The following is a 15656-nucleotide window of genomic DNA, read 5'->3' as shown; positions in this document are numbered from 1 at the left end:
TCATTAGTATGCTCTTGGCTGCCAAGAGACTTTTGTTTTTCTTGTCCTTCCTGAACCAAACCATACGGCAACTAGTGGCTGGCCAAGAACCATCAGGAGCAGGCGGGGACATCAGGTATCATCTAAAAAAAGAGATTCTATGAAAGAAAGTCTGTTGCCAGCTCCCTGAAATTACATCTCCTTTAACTGAAAAGGCAGGAATCCAATGCTGTTACGGGATTTTGTCTTTGAGTCTGATGGCTAATAACACTAATAGAAAACTTGTAGAAAGCCAAGTGCATGTCTTGTAATATTAAGCACGTTTAGTGGGCTATTGAGATAATGAATGCACAAGTGAAGAGTGAACAAAATCCCTCTGTCACTGCTGAAGCCCTGTTGCGTCCAGTTTTCACTCTGGACTAAAGTGCAGTTGAAAGGAGAATTTTTTTGGACAAATATATTAAAATACTGTTACAAAAATAGAAGCATATTTGTAATGATACTATGCTTTTGCAGCCAAAACCCTACTGCAGAAGAAATTTTGTCTTGGGCTCAGAATTTTGACAAGATGATGAAAACACCAGCTGGGAGAAACCTTTTCAGAGAGTTTCTTCGAACAGAGTATAGTGAGGAGAACCTGCTTTTCTGGCTTGCATGTGAAGATCTAAAGAAGGAACAGAACAAGAAAGTTATTGAAGAAAAAGCAAGACTTATATATGAAGATTACATCTCTATACTATCACCAAAAGAGGTAAAGCTGTAAATGTTACATTTACAATTTCTGTTGATCCAGAGCAGAAATGTTATACCTGGATTGTCAGATAGGGGTCTGAAAGCCTGCCTGATCTGTCAGAGGAAAGTCTTAGTACGGACATTAAATCAGAAAAGAAAAGGACACGCAAAGTAGAGACAGAGGTCACAGGCCATTTAGCATCACTGGCCACACCACCTCAAAGTTCTCTGTAAGACTCAAGAAACTCTGGTAAGAGAAGGCTGAGAAATAGGTATGCTTCTTTAGTAATGGAACATGCCGGCCAGAGAGAGAAGTAATGAAAATGGATTTCTGGAGAAAAGGCACCAAAATTAAGGAATTTAAATCAGAATAATGATAGATTTATCTGCTGCAACAGCTGTCTGGGAGAAAATCCAAATCTGAAGTGGTTATTCCTATATGAGAGTCCAGGAATGGAGACCACATCATTTTCTATAATGAAAGGTATGATAATATCTAGGAAATTAGGTAAGATTTTCATCAACCCTTAAATTGAAATAGACAAATTCTGAAATTATCTTCACCTGGAGGAAAGAAAAAGCATCCACTATCAAACCACATTTTGGAATGGAGATAGATAAAAACGCATAAGCACTATAGAAGAGTCTTTCTTAAGCCAAGTCATGTACTTAGCTCCTTTGCCTTGACTCTGTGCATGGCACCTGACTTTTACCTCAATGGTATTATGCTAATTTATGCTCACTGTGGACCTTGCTTCCTACATTTTATTTCTGCACTGCTTTTGGTAATAATTTGCAATTTCATTCATATGAATGAAGCCAACAGCTCCGTTACTTTCTCTTGTGGCAATAGGGTATACTTTTGCTTTGGAATGAGATAACAGCCAGTACAGCAAGCTAATAATTACTTTTTCTTATCATTTAATATCTCTAGTACATATGTATGTGCTGAATGCTCAGTTGTCTTTTTAGGCTAAGATTGCTAGCAGTTAAAATTCAAACACTGCATGTTGTTTGACTTGGGATTTAACAAAACTACTTACTGATGCGGATGTCATCAATCCAGTTGCTCCTGCCCCTACTGGAAATCTTATGAGGCAAACCAGAGCTCTTTGCCATGCTTTAGATTAGCACTGAAGCTGAAAAGTTCTTGTTCATCCAGGCATCCTGTTCCAGATGTTCTCTTCTGGTATAAGAGCTGAAATATTTAGGATCACTTGTTCAGTGATTAAGTTATTGAGGCAGAAGCTCTTAGTGCTCTAAACAGATACATTGTATTCATCTATTTAGTAAGGAAATACCTTTAGTAACTCCAACTAGTTTTGCCATCTGGCTTCAGTCACTGAAAAAGTACGATGTAAATTAATATTTCCAAAATTAATTTTTTTAAATTCTGTAAGTACAACTAACTTTTGTTATGTACAATGGCACAAAACCCCACCATCCTACCAAATTTGAGGTTTTTATCCCAGCTGTTACATTTCATAATAAAGAACCAATTAGCTAGCTGCATAAATTAGTTTTGCTAGGATACATGTGTGTATATCTGTGTCAGGGGAAGAATTGCTTAAATCTTAGTGTGCCATTTCTGTGCTGCAGAAATTCAATGGTCTAGGATTTAAATCTATTCAAATAAATTTCCAAGACACGTGGCTGCAACACTGCTTCTCAAAACCAACATAACATTACACCCTCGCTTGCTGTTGTGTCTAAATGCTGGCAGTCACTGGCCGAGCAGCCCCACTGGTCTCTTCATTCCTGCTGTGCAGTCTGGTCTGCTTCCACAGCTATGTTAGTCAATGAATTCAATGAGAAAAATGCCTGGGTTGAAAAACAGCCCAGAAAAGAAATGCCATTTTCAGATGGATCGATTCCTTAACTCAGCTAGCTGTGGAACTGCCCAGACCAAGGCAAGAACTGGGGTGAGAAGGCAGGGAGATTGTTCACAGCAGCTGATGCACCACAGCTGATCCATAATGGAGACATACAGAAGGGACCCCAGGGTGCTGTGTGCAGGCACAGAACTGTGAACTTAGATGGACAGTGTGCATTAAGCAGGTGTAATAGCTGTTCTGCAGGGAGAAAGTACTTGAGTAATAGTTATGGTTTGCTAGCATGAATAAGCAACAATTTACTCACAGTTAGCCTGCATCATAGTTGTGACTTGTGACTGATAATCAAGTAACAGCAAATACTGGAGGAGAAAGAGCTTGCCTGATGTGGCAATAGCATAATCCAGCATGCCAACAAACCAACAATGCCAGATTTTACAGTTGATATTGAAAATGTAATAAAAATGTATATTTGCTACTCAGTACCATACAGTTGTATGGTACACTGTATTTCAAATACTTGCTTCACCATATTTAAAAAACCACAAGCTCACACATGCACACGTGTTATGAGTTCTCATCTTAGCCTCCTTCATATCTCAAAGTATCTTGGTATGTGAACTCAATCCTTCAGACAATATGAATATGTATTTTTAAGGCTGCAGAGTAGTAAGGTCAGATTGCAACCTGGTATAAATCATAGTATCTTAACTCATCAATGCTTGGTATTTCTCTGCTCTGTTTTAGCCTTTTTCTTCTTAGCTGAGTAAACCCTTGCTGACCCCAGTGGGCTTTTCTGCTACTGCCATTTCATTTAATCCAGAAGGCATTCATTTTATGGAGTTTAGAGAATTTTGTAGATAAGATGTACATTCATTCAAATTTCTAAATTATATTCTAAAATCATCTGTACATTCATCCCAAGAATAATATGGCCTTTTCTGCCCAAGCACAGGAGTTCATTACAAATGGAAAGTAAATATGAAGCTAAAATAGACACTTGCTAACAACTTCAATATGGATACATGATATCCTGAAAGTATTAATCCTATAAATCACCAGATGTTAGAGAGTCTTGGAAAGAATATATCTGAAATATTTAAGGTTAATGGGGAGGTTAGCACAATAACAATGATTAAAAACTCCAGATAATTTGAGAGTAATAAGTGTAAGTGCCTGAAAAAAAAATGGGGGAAATATCTATAGGGCAGCCAGATGAGAGTGCTGAATAGAAAGCTTCTAAAGATTTAACCACAAGTGGTCAGGAAAAAACATTTCAGTTCTCTGAATGAGAGTTATTAATTTCCGAGTAGTAATTTTAAATGTGTAATTTTTTTTTAATGTAAAATAACATATTTGGGGAAATACAGGTTACTGTAGCTATTTATTTAGCTGCACTATATTTATTCTATTATACAGCTGCATTTCATCTTACAGATCTTAAGATGGATGCACAGACTAAGTTAAAACTAAAACAGAGTTGATGGGCTCAATCTGTAATTGTGTGGTGGCTCTGCAAGGCATTGCTTGAATAAACCAATAAACTCAGGGTGTTCAATGGTACCCTGAGAAATAAAGATACATACAACAGCCTTTCTGATATTACTGTTTAACATTAGTCTGTTCTCATCTTCTTCAGGTTAGTCTTGATTCCCGGGTGAGAGAAGTGATCAACAGAAACTTGCTGGATCCCAGCCCTCACATGTATGAAGATGCCCAACTCCAGATATACACCCTAATGCATAGGGACTCTTTTCCAAGGTTTTTGAACTCTCAGATTTATAAGTCTCTTGTTGAAAGTATTACAGGCTCTACTTCTGAAACTTAGTTTTAATTTTCAAACAGAATAACTTGATTTTTTTTTTTTTTGGGTGGGTGGGATGGAAGAAAAGTAGTTTAGTAACATCTGGAGCTGGGTTCCTGGAGAACTACAGTTTAGAACTACTCAGGCTACTGTGAAGAAAACAAATACATATTATGGTCTCTGTCTACATTTTTACCAAGGTTCTCCTTGCTTGAGATGGCGTGGGAGGGGAACAGTGGATTTGCCAAAATACATTTGTTTCGCACTCCTTTCACCCTACTGCAGTCAAGATTGCAATGATGTATTTGTAGTTTTATGAACAGTCTCCTTGTGTATCCTCACACTGCATGTGCAAGGTAAAACTGCTTCACTTACCACTTAGTTGTTGCAATATTTAATCCAATAACATAAATTATATCTGTATTTAAGAACTTTTTTTGTGCAATACAGTCTTATGGTACATAGAAACAATTGCAGCAAAGAGGCTTGCATTTTTTAATATCACTAACTGAAAAAAGCCAATTTTTAAGGTGTAGCATTACTCAACATGCTCTACTGAGTACAATACACTGATTTTTTGAAGCCAGTATTTCTGTACAGAAAAAAAGAGCTATTTATCACTGTTTATTTAAAATAAATCAAGTGGAGGATTCCTCTGGTTGTTCACTGCCAAAACTGTGGCATTTTCATTACAGAGTTTGCAATGTCAAAAAAAGCAAAAAAAAAAAAAAGCAAAAAAAAAAAAGCACAAATCACTTAAAGGGATCCATATCTGGGTGACACAATCTATGCGCTGATATTGTTTAATTGTTAAAAGAACAAAGATTTTCAATGTACTTTTCAGATGTCAGATACTGTAATTGATTTATTAAAGACTGGCTATCCAGTTCTAACACTGTTGTATAATGTTATGTACTTCAGCAAAAAACAAAAAAACACGAAAAGCTTGATAATTTAGTTTTTTGAATAAAGAAATTTAATAAAAGATTGCCTACATGTAGCATTTTAGAGCATTTTAGAACATTTTGATGAATTGCATCTGTCCTGCAAAATATTTTTTTTGAAAGCTAAATCCAGTAAAAAATGTTTTTAAACAAAGTAATGTTTTACAAGGTGGTGGGTTAGAAGACTTATCTTAACTTGTAGCCTGACTGATTTTGAGTAGCTCCTTGAAAACAAGGGGTTTGGAGACTAATATTAAACCAAACTTCAAGGGCTCCTAAACCTACAGTCCTTACCCAAGCAAAATGCCTACAGAAATGCAACAGGTGTCTTTCTTGGGTAAAGAATCCTGTACTGAGCCCTTATAATCAGAGCTAAGGCAGCACGGTACCCCCATCACTTGGCTTCCGTGGTGTTTTTAATAGGTGTTTGCTTGGACTTTTTATCAAAAAATGTCCAATTTTAGGACGCATTTTGATGTTTAAAGAGACAGTGACGCAGAACTTAAAAAAAAAAATCTTCATTCCTACCATAAACAAGCAAAATGAGTGTTAGCGTCCCTCATAAACTGCTAAAGATAGACCAAGAAATGGTTTTGAATACTTGTTAAATATATATATATGTATGTATGTTTGTATGTGTGTATATATATATTTAATACTGACAACTCTGGTCTTATACTAAGACTTAAGAAGCAAGGTTCTTCTCATTTATATAGGACTAAACATGGCATAAGTCCGTTGCTTTGATGGGACTGGAAGGTCTGGCAGTTGTGTCCTCGAGTGGAATCTAGCCCCAACACACCTGGCTCCAAACCCCAGTTACTCCTTGCAGGCAGCCTTCAGTGACAGCTCTCCCTGGAGCCACTGCTGCTGAGGCAGGTCTGCTGCTATACAGTAACTGGTAGGATGCAGGTCTTAGTTTATCTTCTGGGGCTTATTTTTTTTTCTTTGTTTTACTACCTCTCATTTTTTTAATTTATTGAACATGCTTCAAATAGCAAGCTGGGGAATTTTTTAATCATTCTTTTTACTTGAAACCTGTGTGCTTTTTTTGGATATATATACGAACAATTTAATGAACTGTTTCTTAAACTCATTTGGTTTTGTAATTTATATAGAATTCAGGAGATGATTAAAAGGGCTATTCTCTATTCCCTATGCAAATATTTTAACTGTTGTAGTGTTTGACAAAATGGGATCTAAACAAAAAATAATCTTCAAAGTGGAAAAAAAAAATCTGTTTACAGTGGCGTTGCTGACTATCCTACCATATTCAGCACTTTTAAATATTGTTATTTATGAAAATGTAGTTTAAAATGCAAGACAAAATATTTATAAATGTTTCTTTTAATAAATACCTGTTTTGTCTGAAAGTGTTACTGTGTTATGACAACTTTATTCATGTTGGTTAGCTACTTACCATTATGAATAAACTGTTCAATTATTATACTGATAGAATAATAGTTATGATGTTTACAAATACTGGGGGGGGGGATTCACTGAGAAAGGACTGCCTCCTTCTACTGTGAAATATTGTTAGAATAAATGATTTTTTTTCTGCCTTTTTTTTTAAAATTGGTATTTATGGTCCTACATATGTCTAGTATCATTTGATTACAGTTGTATTTACTGTGGTACTAAACATATACAGCATCATATATGTATATATTTACATAGTGTAATTTCAAGTTTGTTGGTGTTTGAGGCACAATAACTTTAAGTCCACACATCTAAACAATGTGTATGAGACAAAACTGCATGCATAGGTCTTTACAAACGTAGACTTTAATATTCTTAATGTTACTATTTGATGGTGACCTGCTAGTCATAAGCTATCTTTATAAGATATTTCACACAGGTAGAAGTTCCTGTCGACAAGTCATCCTTTCAAGGACAGTTTTAAAGGTAGATGTGTGGGCCCTAAAATATTATCTTAATTTCTAGCATAAGATTCCAAAATCTGTATTTAAAAACTGTTACATCATCGTGAAAAATATTACACCAATCTTCAGTGTAATACTGCAATGAAATCACGTTCAAAATTTCTTGGTTTAAATCCTCCATTTGGAGGGATTTAAAAATTGAATGTAACGTGACTTTTCTTTCTTGGAGCATATGCTCATATTAAAATGTTTAATATACACTTTATCTATCAGTTTGGGTTTCTCAAATTTTTTAATCAAAAAATTGATACGGTCCAAATGGACAAGTCATGCCATAACATGATCTCATTGCCTATCATACAGTTCTTTGAACACAAATTGTAAAACAGTCAAGCAATTAAGCTGATTTATTGTGCATGCAGTGTACAATACACTTTGAAAAACTGCCTAAATACACTTATTCTATAGCCTGGAATAAAATAAGTATGTATTTAACTTGCATTTTAGTTTTTCATAAGAATGGATATAGCAAGTGCACTACAGAGAGTTATGCTTTTGTCACTTTTGCCCATTGTTTAATCTGTTCTTTCAAATACAGCCTAATGCCAAATAGCCACAAATAAGCAGAGCACTTTTGTACACTCCTGACCTTTAAGTTTCAAAGAAACTGAATATATATTATGTTATGCATGTGTTCAATTTAGTTGTTTACAGTCAACTTTCACATAAGTGAGCTGAAAGTTTTATCCCGGGATACCCAGCGTAAAACAAAACCCACATGGAGTATCAAGAGTACTTAAATTAGACTGAAGGCACATATAGTATGAAGGAGACTAAAGGCATGATGAAGAAAAGACAGGTCAGTGACACAGGTGGCTGGGCTACATGTTAAGCAGTTGGATCAACAGCACTGTGGAAATGTGGCCCTAGAGCTTCCAGGCCCACAGCCATCCACTACTTGTCTGAGCACCTGTGGAGTACAAATAATCCATTTGTAGGACAACAGAGGGTGGACACAAACCAGAATTAAGCTAGTAATAACTGTGTTTCAAATTAAAAGCAAGCTAAATCATCTGATAGACTGTGGTCTAAGCTAAGCCATTAGAGAAGACCTACATTCTACCTTAAGCAACCAGGGTTTAAGCTGTCACCTGATGCAAAACTTGCTTCCCTAGGCAGCAAATTCGATCACAAGGAGCATCTGCCTGTGGAACCATATCTAAAAAAAAAAAGTGGGGAGCTCTTTCAGTGAGAGCAGCATGCTGGTCTGACCTTGTTGTGAGCCCGCTCAGGAACTGGCAGCTTCTGTACACAGTAAGTGCTTACAAAAGCCACTTAGAGTAAGTATTCCACAGCACCAGTTCAAGAGCAAAGCTGACACGAGAAAATCTTTTAACTACACCACAAGGAGTAAAGCTTACACCTCTACAATGTCTGTGAGTCTGCTCCGTACAGCATTAACCCAGCCAACAACAGCTTGAGTCCTTAGCAAATGTAAAAAGGCAAAAAATTAAGGTTGCATGTGGACACACTACTGCAGTATCTGCTTCAAGTTGGTTTGAACCATGTGTAACTAACAACTTCAAAATACAGCTTTTCTCAGCCAATTCTTCTGTTATTTTTGGAGAGACCCAAGAGTAGCACTGTAGCACACCCTGGTACATGGCTGCAGTGATGAAGGTCAACTCCTACCAATACCCTGTGTATATTTGCAATAACAAAACAGCCCCATTCACATAGGTCCTGAATACTTCTACCAGCAGCAGAAGTGGCATTTGTGGGATGAAAGAACAAAGCAGTAATGATGCAAAATCAGCTGCAGAAAAACCTGACATAAACATTGTCTGCATATTACTTTATTGTTATACCAAAAGCCAGATTTTGCTCCTTCATCAACAAACTCGGTGGAAATCCATCCTTCTGACTTAAAAGAGTGACACAATTCATGTGATTCAAAGGCTGACCATCATTTCATTGACTCATGCTACCTTTTTTCTTCTCAAAAGCTTTACATTAAACCACCCTTACTCTACATTTCATGAGTTCTGCATACTTCTCTCACAAGCAAGGTTCACACAGCTGTTAAAACTCATAATTTCTTTCATTGTTGCAGAACACCAAAATGCTTGGTCTCTTAAAGGCATAAATTTGATAATTTTTCCTTTACCCTTCTGAAAGAAGGCTTTGAGGAGCTCAAGGACAGGCAGCAGTGAGGGCAAGGGAAGCTTTCTGTGAGTGAGATATAAGCAGCAGCCTGGGCTGTTTATCAGTGCCAGACTGGCTGCACAGACTGCACATTCTCCACAAAACTCTTTGAATGATTTTTACTTATAAATTACTGCTACCGTGTATTTTGCCAATAAACATTATTCAAAGTGGTGCATTTACAATCATAGGAAAACATTTCTATCCAACCATTCATTTTAATGTTTAATATTCTGAATAACAAATTCTCACATTGACCGTATTGCCTTTGGATTTCCACAATGGAACAAACTCACAAGTTTTCATTTCTAACTACCAAAACTACTTAGGTGTGCTTTGCAAGCATTACTCTTACTTTTAATATTACATTCATAAAAATAACAGTTTATTAATGTCTCATATGGAAGTTACTATTATTTCACCTGTCTAACTTAGTTGTAAAGCATGACTACCTGGTTCTGTTAAGACATGAGCAAAGACAGAAGAATAGCAAACACCTGACTGACTCCTCCAATGATTGTAATATAAAATGCTGCCTAATATGGATAGTTGCACATTTTTATAATAAAGTATATTCTTCAAACTGTTTTGAGTTTGGCCAAGAATCTGATTAATGGACTTCAGGGCCATGGGGCAACTGGTTCAGGGTTCGGGAGCCCAGGTAGTGTTCTCAACCCTCCTGCCAGTCACAATCAATAACAATATTTACATCAGAAAAATCTCAGTAATTAATTTGTGGCTCTATGACTGGTATCAGCACCAGAATTTTTGGGGTTTTGATCATAGGTCAGTCTATACAGTGCCAGGCCTGCTGGCAGCACATGGGGTATGTGTGTACCAAAGGGGCAAAAGGATTCTAGCCCAGGAGCTAGCAGGGCTTATAGAGAGGGCTTTAAATTAGGTTTGAAGGGGGAAGGGGATAACACCACCAGGCTCGCTAAAAATGAGCCATGGAGTAGCATGCTGCTGTTGAAGTCCAGATATACAGGGCAAATTAAATGCATTTATGCCAATGCCTACAGCATGGACAACAAACAGGAGGAGCTGGAAGCCATTGTGCAGCAGGGAAATCATGACATAATCGCCACCACAGAAACGTGGTGGAATGATTCGCATGACTGTAGTTGTCCTGGGTTCAGAAGTAGCAGTCATTTTTCTCCTTCTTGGTAGCTGGTGCAGTGCAGTGTTTTGACTTTCAGCCTGGGAACAGAGCTGATAACAATGATGTTTTGGTTTGGCCAAGGACTTTGTGAGCCTCATGCTCTGCCAGGGAGGAGGGGAAGCCAGGAGGAAGCAGAGACAGGACACCTGACCCAAGCTAGCCAAAGAGGTATTCCACACCACAGCACGTCATGCCCAGGAGGTAACTGAGAGTTACCCGGAATGGCTGGGACTGCGGGGTTGGAGGAGGTATGGGTCAGTGCTTGGTCGGGTTGGGGGGGGTGAGTTATCGGTCGGCTGGTGATGAGGTGTTGTATTCTTTTCCCTTGTTATTTCCTTTATCATTGTTGTTATTGGTAGTAGCAGTGGTGATTTGTGTTGTACATTGGTTGCTGGACTGTTCTTGTCTCAACCCGTGGGAGCTGCACTCTTTCGATCCTCCTCCCCGTTCCACCGGGAGCGGGGAAAGGGAGAGCCCCGGGGGGGGGGAGGGGGGGGGCCTCGATTGCTCTCAGCCCAGCACCACTCACTGGGAGTGAGTGAACAAGCTGCCTGGCTAGGGTTTAAACCACAACAGTAGTGCTGCAATGGATGGCTACAGGCTCTTCAGAAGGGATAGGCAAGGAAAAAGAGGTGGTGAGGTTGCATTGCATGTCAGGGAGTACATTGACTGCCATGAAATCAACGTTGTGAGTGAGAAGGCTGAATGTGTGGGTAAAGATCAGGGAGAAGGCCAACCAAGCAGATATTCTGGTAGGTCAGCAAAACCTCCACCTTAGATGTCTGGAGGGCTCATTTTGGCCTGTTTAGGATGCTGCTTGGCAGAATTCCTTGGGAAACTTTACTGAAGGACAAAAGGGGTCCAGAAAGGCTGGACACTCTTAAAAAATGAAATCCTTAAGGCGCAGGAGCAGGCATGCCCTATGTCCTGAAAATCAAACCAGCAGGAAAGACCAGCCTGGGTGAACAGGGAGATATTGGGAAATATTGCTGGAACTCTGGGAGAAAAAAAAGAGAATTTATCACCTGTGGAAGAAGAGACTGACACCAGTCAGTACAAGGATGTTAGGTTATGTAGAGAGAAAGAAAAGCGAAGGCACAGGTGGAACTAAATCTTGCCACTGTCATAAGAGATAGTGTTAGGCAGGCAAGCGTAACATGTGAGGTGATGGTTAGTGGTGGCTCCCCCCTCCTTCTTCCAGTGTGTCCTGCTTTGGTTCCTACTGGGAAAATCCAGCTTTGGTTCCTACCTGGAAAGTTCCAGTTTAGAACTCCCCGAAAAAGTCTTGACTCTTGGAGACCTTTCTAGATATTGCGGACCGCTTCTTCCGACATAGGCTGGCCCCTTGCGTCAGAATGAGTGTGCAGTTTTGTCAGTCTAAAAGCCTGAGCCTCATGCGATGCAAAGTCACAGAACTTCATGCCATCCAGGTCAACATTGCCTCCAGAGGCACGCCCGCCACAGTAGAGCCTGCCTCCTCACACTGCGATGATGATCCTGGGTGCTGGTTTCCTGATTGTCTTCACAGGGTCCTTGGGGTTGGTAATGTATACACTCTTTGGAAGTATTGTTTACTGTATCTGTTAGAGTCTCTACATTTTCCTATGTTAATAAACTATTTGTGAGTTCTCAATCTGTCTCTCATTTTCTCTCCCCTGGAATCCTTGAACTTTGGAACATAGATGGCGGCGAGTGTGGAATTCCAGGTCTGAGAGGGCGTGAGATAAATAGTTGGGTATAAAGAATTAGTGGCGCTGGGTATCGGAGTGCACCGCTACCAGGTTATGCCATGTATTACTACAAAGTTGCCCCGCTGTGTAGTGGGGCTGTGTAGTGAGGGTGCACAGCTTCTGGATTGTGCCTCATTCTATGTGCGGGGTCGGGGGGGGGGGGGGAGGGGGGTGGTTGGTGCACAGATAATTGGATTGTGCCATGTTCTGTATCTGCGGCTGCGGGCACCGCAACTGGATTGCACCACATCCTGTATGTGGGGCCGTGTAGAGAGTACTGACTGGATTTTGTGTTTCAAGTATTGTAGTTGTGCGGAGTATGCTTGTGGGATCTCGTTTGGGCGTGTTGTGGGCAGGGTTTGGTCAGTGAAGTGTGTAGCTGCAACAAAAGAGGGTGCTCTGTGTATTTTTTTGTTGTCAGGCTCACATAGAAGTTTTTAAAAGATAGCAGATTAACATTCCGGGCAAGAAAGGGTTAATGCAAAAGTGCAGTTGCCAGCAGGTATTTATGGCTGCTGCTGAGCAGGAGGGCAGCTGTAACTGATCGGGCAGGCATTTATAGCTGCAGCTGAGCAGGTGGGTGTTTGTACCCACTGCAGTGCAGGGTGAGTGACTTGAAGAGGAAAAAAAAAAACCACAAAAAAATGCCTTCTCAATCTGTTGAAGTATTGGGGACAGTTTGTAGACACACCACAAGCAAAGCCTAAAAAGGGCCTGCAAGATGCTGGGCACATGGGAGGAGCCCTGCTGCTTAGTGTGTTTAAAATAACCTGGGGGTGAATCCAAGGCTCAGAGGAACAGATAGATTGGTTGAAACAAGAAATGCTAACTGAAGAAGCGGGAGGGGTAGCGCAACCACAGGCTTTATTAGTCACCACTCAAGCAGCATCAGGGTGGCAGGGAAAAAAAAACAAACTAGGGAAATTAGCAACATCGTATGCTGTGCGGGCTGCACAGCTGTGGCGGAGACTCCCAAAGCCCAGTGACGATACACGACCATGTTAATGAGCAGTAGTAACCCAGCCAGAGTGGGACCCAGAGATATGGAATATTTGGGATACCAGTGAGTCAGAATCAAATACCAGAGACGAGGCAGACGTGAAAAAGGAAGGAACCAGCACATCTCCTATGTTTAAAATGTAAGATAATTAGCAGGGAAATAGACAAGTAAGAACAGATGAATTGACAGACTACAGTTCAGAGGAGATTAGTAACTTACTGGATAAATACAAGCAAAGGCCAGGGGAGGAACCCCAGAACTGTCCAGTTCATCTCATGGAGGAAGGAGAAGATACTATATCGCTGGATAGGGTGGATGGAAGAAAAAGAAAAAAAAAAAAAAAAAAGGAAGAAAAAAACCCCAAAAAACAAAACCCCAACCCCATACTAGTATCAGAACAAGGAAACCCCATTGAACAAGTAATTGAAAAGCTAAGTGAGTTAAGGGATTTACCAGGGCTGGGCTTGGATAAAGCAGCTCAGGAGTTCAGGGGAGAGTAGGAAAGGGGGAGACATGGGAACTGCAAGCCATCCTGTTCCCACTATGTAGATAAAGAAAAACAAAAACCAACAAAACAGAAGAATTGCTGATAGTGCACCTGGGTCTGGAACAGGCCAGGGAGTGTTCGTGTGCAGCAGATGCCAGAACAAGCTTGGAAGACGTTGGTAGCCCACCCCGGAAACGAAATGACAAATCCAGCAATTCTTAGGGGCCATGGGATTTTGGCAGACTCAGTTACCTGGGTTGGCTACCTTACTTAAACCTTTCCACAAACTGGTGAGGAAAAAGGCAGAATGGGAATGAGGACCCAAGTAGGAAAAGGATTTTGAAGCAGTGAAAGCCCTAGTGACTGAACAAATGGAATTGCACCCATTGTTGCCAGGACCCATTGAGTTGCATGTCTCAATTAGTCAAGGGGTAGTTTTATGGAGCTTATGGCAGCTTCAAGATGGTTGGCATCAGCCCCTTGACTTCTGGTTATGGCAATTAAGTGGGACTACCACATGATATACCATCTTTGAACAACAGTTGTTAGCCATGTACTGGGAATTAGAGGATACTGAAGCTCATACTTCCAGTCATGAAGTGTTGCTTAGGACAGAGAGTCCGATTATGACTTGGGTCCTAAGCAATCCTTCCACTCATAAGATAGGACATTCCCAGGAAGCCACTATACAAAAAATGAGATGGCACATACAAGAGCAGGCAAAGTGGGGACCAAAAGGAGTGCAGTATTTACATAAATTGGTAAGTGACAGAATGACTGGGGCCCCCAGACCACTAAACTGTGAACAAGTAAATTACCAGACTGCCAGATGAGGTCCCCCTTATGAGGAGTTGACAAATGAGCAGCGCGAGACTGCCTGATTCACAGATGGAAGTAGTAATGGTACTAAGAAGAGGCACGCGGTGACATTTAATCCCAGTACCAAAACGTGCTTGGCAATGTACGGAACCTCAGGCAGTAGTCAGTTGGCAGAATTGGTTGCAGCCTGGCAAATCATTGACGCGACCCTGGAGGGAAGAATATGTTATCTATTTACAGATTCCTGGGCAGTGGTGCAAGGGCTGGTGAATTGGCTAGGTAAATGGCAGCACGATGAATACAAAATAGGGACCAAGGAGGTGTGGGGGGAGGAGTATTGGCAGAAAATATGGGACGCTTTACGAACTGCGGTGATCCAAGTGCATCATGTGGATGTGCACACTACCACAAGAACAGAAACCGTGCAGTGGAATACAGAGGTTGACAAGCAGGCGCATGTACATAGCATAGAGATAGACCAAGAGGAACAAATGGGCTTGGTCTGACGGGCCCATGAGAAAGCAGGGCATGCAGGTAGGGATGCCACCCAAGGCATGGCCCAGGGGGTGCTGCTGTCTCAGAATATGATAGAACAAGTTATTGCAAACTGTTCAGTCTGTCAATTACTAAAACAGGCCAAGGTGTTCTCTACTCCCATGGGAAAACTGCAACGGGGATTAAAGAGAGCAGAAATTTGGCAGATTGCTCAGGTAAGGGTCTGATAAAATCACAGATGGCAATGTTATGCCTGTGTAGCCGCAGACACCTTTTCCAGTGTCATCATGGTAATTCCCACATGGTATGCAAATGCCCATGCGACGGTTCGTTGTTTAGAAACCATTGAAATACATTCTGGAACTCCAGTAGAAATCCAGTCAGACAATGCAACACATTTGAAGAATGCAAAGGTAGCTCAATGGGCCCATGAACGTAGTATCACCTGGACCTGGCATGTACCCCACCATCCATAAGAGGCAGGATTAGTAGAATGAATGAACAGGTTGCTAAATTCACAGTTGAAACGTTTGGAAGGAGGTACATATTCTAAATGGGTTGATCATCTAAGTGAGGCTCAATGC

General features: G+C 40.4%; 1 protein-coding gene across 3 annotated transcripts in view; it reads left to right on the top strand.

Moving 5' to 3' along the window:
* RGS17 (regulator of G protein signaling 17) overlaps positions 1 to 9965 on the top strand; it is a 78205-nt gene extending 68240 nt beyond the window's left edge. For all 3 annotated transcript variants that reach the window (XM_061471589.1, XM_061471587.1, XM_061471588.1), the window contains exons 4-5: positions 496 to 730; positions 4183 to 9965. In XM_061471589.1, coding sequence (XP_061327573.1) covers positions 496 to 730; positions 4183 to 4371 — 424 coding nt within the window. In that variant the 3' untranslated portion in view covers positions 4372 to 9965. The remainder of the gene's footprint in view (positions 1 to 495; positions 731 to 4182) is intronic.
* The last annotated feature ends 5691 nt before the right edge of the window (positions 9966 to 15656 follow it).

The sequence above is a fragment of the Pezoporus flaviventris genome, unplaced genomic scaffold, assembly GCF_033815535.1.
Source record: "Pezoporus flaviventris isolate CSIRO_AGI_PZ_B2104156 unplaced genomic scaffold, CSIRO_AGI_Pfla_v1 ptg000066l, whole genome shotgun sequence".
NCBI classification, from domain to species: Eukaryota; Metazoa; Chordata; class Aves; order Psittaciformes; family Psittacidae; genus Pezoporus; species Pezoporus flaviventris.
This window is presented reverse-complemented; position numbering and strand designations above follow the sequence as displayed.